At 39.6% G+C, this 8,980-nt stretch overlaps 1 protein-coding gene across 1 annotated transcript; it reads right to left on the reverse strand.

Annotated features, from left to right (window-relative positions):
- Positions 1-1,815: 1,815 nt before the first annotated feature.
- On the reverse strand, positions 1,816-8,749 carry LOC135946954 (probable citrate synthase 1, mitochondrial). Its single transcript, XM_065495456.1, has 9 exons — positions 8,589-8,749; positions 6,049-6,201; positions 5,797-5,994; positions 5,517-5,705; positions 4,342-4,541; positions 3,825-3,957; positions 3,112-3,315; positions 2,920-3,024; positions 1,816-2,596 (listed from the first exon to the last, which is right to left on the reverse strand). Exons 1-9 carry the CDS (start codon positions 8,634-8,636, stop codon positions 2,429-2,431), a joined length of 1,398 nt encoding a protein of 465 aa, XP_065351528.1. The 5' UTR covers positions 8,637-8,749; the 3' UTR covers positions 1,816-2,428.
- Positions 8,750-8,980: the final 231 nt, after the last annotated feature.

Below are 8,980 nucleotides of genomic sequence, written 5' to 3' on the forward strand. Positions count from 1 at the left end.
CTGGAAGGATGGGTGGCAAGCTATTATATTGCAGTCAACGATTTCAATTGCCACTGAATCTCAGGTTCTCTAATGTTAAATCTTAATTGAATAATTGGTTTTCTAGGATCGGCACTGCTGATCTAAGGCCTGAAAAGTTCGAAACTGCATGCTGCTGTCCCATCAGAGTACATTCAAGACAAGATTTATCTTCAAAACTTGGCCAGTAATTTTTCTTTCTAAAACTCAACGAGTGCGGAGAGCTTACCTTAAATCTTTTGTATTTTATGAAGATTAAAACATGTGAATCAGTCTAAAATCTTAATGATAGTATGATCATTGGCGTATTTATTTCAAATCTATGTTTCCATTTCTCTTCGGTGTGTGCTTTTTTAATAACAATTTTTGTGCTTATGTAAGAGACATATATATTACATCTATATTTGATTGCCGATATTAATATCTCACATCTAAATCGATGTCTTCAAAGAGCTACCACGCCGATCTAGCTGCCGATAATTAACTCGCCGTCAACTTCACTTTCAGCTGGAGTGCGGGTTACCCTGGCAATCGACAAGGTCTCAATCTGGGTAAGTACAGAGCGGATGAGGTACGCTTGTTTTCGGGCCTAAGGGAGCGCCGCCGCTGACGTGTCCCCATTGATGCAGTACGTAAAGTTTTTGGCTTTCATCTCGAGAGGCAGCTCTTCATCCTCCAGCAGATTCTCTATGAATAATGGTGCGCGTGGCAGGATGTGCATGGGGCTTCCAGAGAGCGGCGGAAATTTTCCTGCCCAATAAGCCGCGAAATTCCGAGAATGTTACTTTGAGCGAAATTATTTACTGCGCAAATAAAAAGCTGGAACTCGAGAAAATGAAATTTCCCTCTCACTTAACAACTCGATTTTAATATAAATTAATTGCGAATTTCTCTATGGCCTTGTAGAAAGGGAAAATACTCTTGTGAAATTTTTAATCAAGCTAATATGTATATCTTTGGAATTTCAACACTGTTCCAGACTCTAGCAGCGCTAAATTCACAAATAAATTAAGGATTTTTAAATTAATTTATTGCTATTGTTACTGGAAAGTGGTACGAGATGATCAACCACAAATTAGCCTGTGGTGGCTCTGACTCTCTCTGACTCTCTCCCCCACTTTGTGCTAGTGCGCCCTGTGCTCTTGTGACTTCTCACCCCCACTTAAGATGGTGCTGAAAACCTCCAGAAGTTTCCCCCATCTCAAAATGTACTTTAATTAACAACATTAATTAGCTGACTAATTGTGTCCTCAATTCATCGATATTACAATTTACAATAAACTCTGGCAATAAAGGCAAACCCAATTTCACCCATATTAGTAATGCACAGCAATAAATATGATTCAAATAAAACTCCACTTCGCGACGCACTTTATGGCCAGCCGTTTTGGCCAGTCTCTGTTCACTCAGTCTAATAAACCGAAGTTAAGCAAGTTAAAACTCAGTAGTTGAGTGTTTTACTTCATACGACTACCGCTCCTACAAGTCAGAAGCCGGTAACTACCAAAATCAAAAAATATTTGTTTACCTTCCACCGAATTATTGTGATTTCCTAACAGATCTTAGGTCAGTTTATTTTTTATTCTTTGAAATTTGCACAGCTCATAATTAAAATTAAGTTGGAGCGTGATAACACTGACCATAATAAATTTTAACTTGATCTTATTTTACAAAACAACAGTTTGGGATAGATTTATAAAATATTTTCGTTTCTTTTCTCTTTTTATAACAACCTTCATAACTACTCATGTTTTTTCAATATTATAGAAGGATTTGTTTTAATTGAATAGCATATAGTTTTTCTTGCAAATTCGCCTGGCTTTATTTCTGATGGTGATCGTCGTTTTCGCTTACTCGTCGACATTCAGCGCGAACAATAAATACAGAAGGTGAGAAGGAAAAAGTTATTGCGTTATTTACAGTCATTTGTACTAAAATCCTGCGACAACAATAACATTGGCAAGTGCAGCGTGTGAGCAAAAAAATAAAACGATTTTCTTTTCTCAGAGGTACAGAGCAGACAGATGGGGGGGGGGGTGTTCTCTCTCAGTCCACGAACATCATAATTATTATTATATTACATCAAAGACGCACATAACAAATAAATATCAACAATTCAATAAATAACGAGGAATTTGGAACCGATTTCGATATCACCAATCCACTCGCGATGAGAATTTGGATTGCATTCAAACTGAGGTTGTTATTGTCTACGAACAAGGCTGTGCAGCCAAAATTGCGCTTGCTCAGGGCCACTCTAAGGTACGATGCAATTCGCTAGCTACCTGGCATCATCTCAGATATATACATTTAACGAACTAAGCTTCTCGACTAACAGTTTGCATAAGTACGAAGGTGTTTGTTTAAACTCTGATCACTGGTTTTCTTTGCTCGAGAGGTCGCTTGCCGCTTACTTGGTGGCACCGACCAACTTCTGCAGACCTTCTGTCGACATGGACTTGGGGCGCTCAATGGGCAGGCCAAGTGCGCGGTCCCAGATCAGTGAGGCCAACGTGCCGAGAGCTCTGGACACGCCGAACAATACGGTGTAGTAGTTCATCTCCTTCATGCCGTAATACTGAAATATTGAATTAAAAAGTTATTTTTTAAATCTCAAAATATTAAAAAGGCTCTTAAAATTAAATAAGCCCTATGAAAGGTCAAGAGAAGTCAAATGCTAGCAGTTTATGCTATTTTGACAGTTGAATTTAGATAATTGGCGGTAAAAATGTTTAAAAATATTTTATTTTTGTGTTGTGAGTGCCGACTATTTAGGCCCAACACATTCAATAATTACTGACTAAACGTCTACACATTATATGGATTTTTTTTAATTTAATAATTTTTTTTTAAAAATATGAATTTAATATTGCAGAGACAAAAAAGGGTGTTGACATTTACCTGGAGGATGACACCAGAGTGAGCGTCCACATTGGGCCAGGGGTTCTTGACCTTGCCAGTCTCCATGAGGATGGGCGGCACGAGCTTATACAGCTGCGACACCAGCTGTAACACGCCAAAATCACGCGCGATAAAAATCAATAGGTTCACGGCGGCATGCATGTGCTACACAGAAAAAAAAGAAATGCGGACCTTGAACATCTTGTCATCGGGCAGATGCTTCTGCGAGAACTCGCGCTGGCAAGTGTAGCGGGGATCAGTCTTGCGGAGCACAGCATGACCGTACCCAGGCACCACCTGGCCAGACTTGAGCGTCTTCCAGATGAACTCCTTCAGCTTGTCGTCGGTGAAGTCACCGCCAAGCTCCTTGGCAGCCTTAGTCAGGAAAATGAGCACCTGCGAAACAAGGATTTAGTTTGGGACCCAATCATCATAGATTTTTAAGAAAATAAAAGCTCTGGGTTGAAAAGCAAATAAGTTAAAAAAAAACTGCATTAATAATTACAATAAATAAACGACTCCATGTCAAAATAAATTGCTATATTTACTAAATTTTAGTAATTCTTTGCTTGCTGAAAAAACCAAGTGGCAAGAACATGCAGCCGTGAAAAGCTGTCATGTCATTGGAAAAATTCCAAACTTCCTTTAAGTTTGAATTAGGAAGTGGAACATGTATTTTATGTCTTTCTTTACTAGTGCAAAATTGTAATTTAAATTGTTGGAAAAGGCGTCACTTCTGTTAAAAAATAGGTTAATTTCAATACTAAAATTAAATCTAGTTTGTTGCAAGAGTAATAGCTTTTGGCACAGAAGTGAAGGCGCGTCGTGTTTATATTACTTTTCAGGAATCAAGTGTGTTTTGGTGACTGAGTTGGCACAGCACCCAAGCGTGAGTAAAAACGAACCTCCTGGTTGGCCAAGCCGTGCAGAGGGCCGGCCAGACCGTTGAGTCCGGCGGCGAATGAGAGGTACGGGTCGGAGAGTGCAGAGCCGACAAGGTGGACAGTGTGCGCGCTGACGTTGCCACCCTCGTGGTCGCTGGAATTAAAGAGCTAAATTTAAACTTTGCGTGTGATGGAGCGCAGTTTAAATTTAAATTGGCAACGAAAAAATAGTAGAGGCCCGATATTTTCGTAGTCTATCACGTGAGACCCAAAACACTGTTTTCTGGTAATAAAGAAAATAATTCCAGGAAATAAGATTAAGATAAAGAGGTCTAGGACTGATAAAATTGACGTGGCGTGACAAGCGATTAAAATTCATATATAACCAAATGGCGTGATGTCAAGATAGTTCCCACTGAACTACACCTGAAGTTCCCGCCGCTTATCACTTATTATTATTGAATTTAAAAATCCTTCACCCAATGAACTCGGCCTGTGAAAGATCCCCTAACAATTGCGAATGAAAAAATATTCCAACCTGTGAATGGTAAGGTAGAGGCGCATGAGTTCAATGAAATCAGGATTGTCGTAGCCCAGCATGGTACTGAAGTTGTGGCTCCAGTCCTTGTTGGTGTCAATGGCGCCAACGCCCTTGCCGTCGCGGAACATGTTGCGGTAAATGGTGGCAGCCACCACAGGCAGCTTGGCGATCAGATCCATGGAATCCTCGTAGATGTACTGCAAATCATATCAATTTTTTAGGATTTTAATTGTGGCAGTAAATTTAAAGAGAGGCTCATATTGTTTTTTCGAGGAAAATAATTTTTTGGATTTTTTAACTCTAATCACAAAAGATCAAATTGCATTAATGGCTTTTTGAAGGAATTTTTTGAAATTGGTTAATATATGTAATTAAGCATGAAGAAAATTAATTTCAGTATCAAAAATGAAAACTGCAAATAAAAGAGAGGCTGATAAAATGTTAGTCAAATTACTTCAAGCTGAAAGAAGATTTAAATGTTTAATTTCAACTTGAAGAGTACATTTATTTGATTTAAAACTGACCGAAGGGAGGAAAATTAAGCTTAAATTTTTGCATTGGTTCTGGTGACTGGTCCAAAGTGAGAAAAAACAACATTTTTTGATTAATTACACCAATTCAGCAGTGCATAGTTTGTTAAATTAGTTTTTAGAGTTTTTGATGTCTGGAGTATCAAATTTTAAAATAAAAGCAGTATGGAAAAATTTACAAGATGATCCAACCCTGAAAAAGTGGGATTCCTGATTAAAATGAATAAAATAAACGCTCTAGAGATATGATTATTTGTAAATCAACAAAAAAATCAGTTTTTGTTACTAACCCTGTTTATGAAAAGTTCAAACAGAAAAAAAGTAAATGCGGATAATTTAACAAAGTTGCTTTCTTCGGCTGAACTTTGCTGCTAGCGATTTATTGACCTTAAGGTCAGCAAGATGATATAGCCAGAGAGAGCTTAACCTCGCACTTGTAGGTGTTAAAAGGATATTGAAAATCAACATATTATACTCTGTTCTAGCTTGAGACATTTTCTGTAGAGGTGTTTGCTGTCTCAAAAGAGTAAGCAAAGGCGTCCTTAAATAACTTGAATGGAAGCAGCGAGAGGCGCCATCAGCTGATGCAGATGGCGGGCGCTAAATTTAGCAGGGCTCAATCGGGACTCGCTTGGACATTACCTCCCAGTACTTGGCCTTGTGCACGCCGTCCGCGTAAGCCTTGGCGTATTTGCTCTCAGAGTTCAGGGCAGTGACGGCTGCGCTGAACTGAGACATCGGGTGCAGGTTGGTGGGGAAGTTGTTCAACATGGTAACAACGTGGGAGGGCAGGTCGGCACGGTTCGCCCAGTCCTTGGATAACGCTTTGACCTGGAATTAAATTTAAGAGAAATAAATATTAATCAGAAAAAAATGAATTCACTTACTTGAACAATATTAAAGGGAAATTAATGCTTCTTACCTGGTTATCACTCGGAACGTCACCAGTGACGAGCAGCCAGAAAAGGCCTTCGGGAAGAGGTTCGTTGCCTCCAGCAGCCTTTGGGAGCAGCTTCTGGCACTCTGGGATGGAGTATCCGCGGAAGCGAATGCCCTCATCAGGGTCGAGCACGGAGGTTTCAGTCACCAGACCTTTGATGCCACGCATGCCGCCGTACATCTGCATTTTTTGCAGTTTAAATACCGGAAATAAATCAAACGCCTAATTACTCACCATGTCAACGGTAACTTCTCCGACCTTGGTGTTTCCGTACTGTTTACGGAAGTTCTTGACCTTCTCCTGTTCCTGCGGGACCTTCTTGGTGAGGACATCGCGGAGATCGGTCACCTCCGAAAGGTTGCGGACAAAGACTGCGGTAACGGGAGACTGAAATCCAATTTATAGGAAATTAATTCCATTTTCAACAACGGAGTATGGAATTTAAAAATATACACTGATGCAAAAAAATTAATGTGGATTTATTTCATAAGACCGAGGAGTGCGTTTTGATGCTTAAAACTTGGTTTGTTAAAATATAAGTTAAGTATTTCTTATGCGATATGCTTTTATCGAAGCATGCTTTAAAGTAAATAATCAGAAAAAAAGACAAAATAAAAAATATTTTTCTTCGTGATATCTTCTACTTGTTTAGTAACATGTTTTCATAAGAACTCCTTCCAATATTGATATTGCGTTGGTTTTGTTGTTCAATTTAAGTTCTTTAAATGGATGAGAAATAAAACACGTATTTGATAAGATGAAACGTTTTTTTTCTTGTGCTCAGCACTTCCCGTGGGTTAAGAGCTCACCGACTCCCAATAACACCGTCAAGCGGATAACGTGGGGCCCAAAGACGAGCTTGGGCCCAAAAGTGGCCAACATTTCGCCTCCCCGCGTCGAGGTCATTTATTTCGAAATTTGTTTGAAATTTGACATTTGACCCGAAGGCCGCTGGGGAGGTGCGAAAACCAGCAAGAGCCGAGTCGGCGTTGGTGCGCTTCCAAACATATTGGGCTATTTGAGCCACTAAATTATCAACCTTTTTGCCATCTTTGACACAGCCAGTTTTAGATCCCCGGCATGCTCAAATACTTCCCACTGCCTTGATTCTCTTGAGAATGCAATCAAAAGGGATGATCAATCCAATTTTTTTTTAAACAAAATAATTGAACTAATTCTAAATGACAGCAAATTTCTCCAGAATATGCTTAAAAATATATAATACATTTTAAATTATGTTAAAGCTGCGTGTTTTTAATTTTTCCAAGTGAAATTATAAATTATTGATATGTATTAAATTTATTCACTTTTTGCCTCTTGACAAAATAGAAAACAGAAGTTTTAAAAAAATCCTCGGCTATTTGGTTACTGACTTGCAAAAAAATTATTTCATTAAATTTTCTCCGATCAAAAAATAGGTTGGATTAGATTGGACAAATGGTAAAAAAAAACAGTGAGTCAAACTGGGTAACCCTTTGAGTATTTTTGTTGAGATCGTTGTTTAATTTTTCTCTATAGATGCAAAAGTTTCCTTGCTTAAGTAGGAAAAACCCATCGAGGCGGTGCACCACAGAAAACGAATTTCATCACAAGTCGCATATTTTTACAATATTCCAGCAAGGTCACGGTTATCAACCTGGGAATTCCGAGTCACGCAAAAAGTCGCTTAAGGAAGAGCAAGGTGGGTGAGCTCAGCAGAAAATCGCTAAGTAGGACAACTGTCTTGCTTTATAGTAACACAAGCGAGCTGCAACACAGTCAATAAAACTAGGCGCGCGGAATAGGCGTTTGCAATAAATTAATCGTATCGCAACAATCTTTCCTGCCATGCAAAACAGCAGGGGGAACAGTTAGAATGCCCCTAATTGGAGTGTCAAGTGGACAGACGTAATTCAATCGCGCGGAGAGCGAGCGCCTAACGCGCGAAAGCGGCAAACAGGTAACGAGAAGAACGGGAAAGTGGAATGAACGCATTCCGCGCTGGAAAGCTACCAGCTGTAATAAACTTCTGTTTTCCTTCGTAAAGTAATAACACTCTATTTTAACTCGAGCTTAGATAAAATTTAAAACCATGTCATGATAACTATTGTTTCCCATATGCTTTTAAATTGAAAATACCGAACAATTTTTTAAAAACAAAATTTATCAGTCTGAAATAATTCATTTTTTCACTGGCTCTTTCTTCCTTCCAGAAAGGTTTTCATAAGAGTTAAAATATATTTATTTTTAGCTTAGGGAGTCCTGTAAAAGTTTCGCAGTTCGATTCCCCAAAAAGATAAGCGCTTATCTACAACGTGTCAGATGTTCGGTAGTAAAATACAACATGCTGGCGCTAGAAAATTATTACATTAGTTGCCTATCCTCTCCTCTTGACCTTGTGATAAGTCTACCAAGTGTGATTAATTAATAAATTGCTACAATTAATTAACTATTAGAGATAACAAGCCTTATGCACTTGAACCTAACATGTTAGGTAACAAAAATTTCGTAATATTTCAAGACTAATTTTTTAAAAATGAAAATTCGAGGCAAAAGTGACAGAACATTGACCCGAACTGATCCGAATGTGTGTAGTAGGTGCAGTTTCGCAACCACTCCCGTTCCGAATTAGCAGCTCGGCTGGGTGCAAATGCAATGGGTCAACTCAGCTGCTGCACTTCGTTCCAAAAGCAAATTTTACGTGAGGCAAAACGCGCCAGATAAGACGAAAAGGAGGCCCGGGCGGCCACGACGAGCGGCCAGCGGCCACCGACGGGTGCAGGGCGGATGCTTACCAGGTGTGTGCCAGCCACACGAGTCGTTGCCAGTCGGAAAAGTGCCATTTTCGCCGGATTTTATCACAGAGCAGTCCTATCCGCAACTCGTCTCTCGCCAACCTACCCTCACAAAAGATCGAGACCGGAAAAGAGGGTCACGTGATTTGTGGGACGTGTATCCATTGGTGCACTACAGATGGCGCGCGGAGGTGTGACGGGGGCCAAGTCCGTGGCGCGCGAGTCGCGTCGGGAAAAAGTCGTGGTCGTGGCGTGGTGCAGTGTTAGCCATGAGACACTGATGAAAATAATCAAAATAATAGAAGCCTCCTCGCGAGATATTGATATTATTGCTATTAATTATTTCATTATTTTTGAAGAAATAAAACTGATTTCTATTACCTACCATTTTT

Source organism: Cloeon dipterum, chromosome X, assembly GCF_949628265.1.
Source record: "Cloeon dipterum chromosome X, ieCloDipt1.1, whole genome shotgun sequence".
Classification (NCBI taxonomy): Eukaryota; Metazoa; Arthropoda; class Insecta; order Ephemeroptera; family Baetidae; genus Cloeon; species Cloeon dipterum.

Coding starts and splice junctions, on each gene's coding strand:
- LOC135946954 (XM_065495456.1), bottom strand. CDS start 8,636: ATGGCACTTTTCCGACTGGCAACGACTCGTGTGGCTGGCACACACCTG. Junction 6,202..8,588: donor GTGTGGCTGGCACACACCTG/GTAAGCATCCGC, acceptor ATTGGATTTCAG/TCTCCCGTTACCGCAGTCTT. Junction 3,958..4,341: donor CTCTACCTTACCATTCACAG/GTTGGAATATTT, acceptor CTTTAATTCCAG/CGACCACGAGGGTGGCAACG.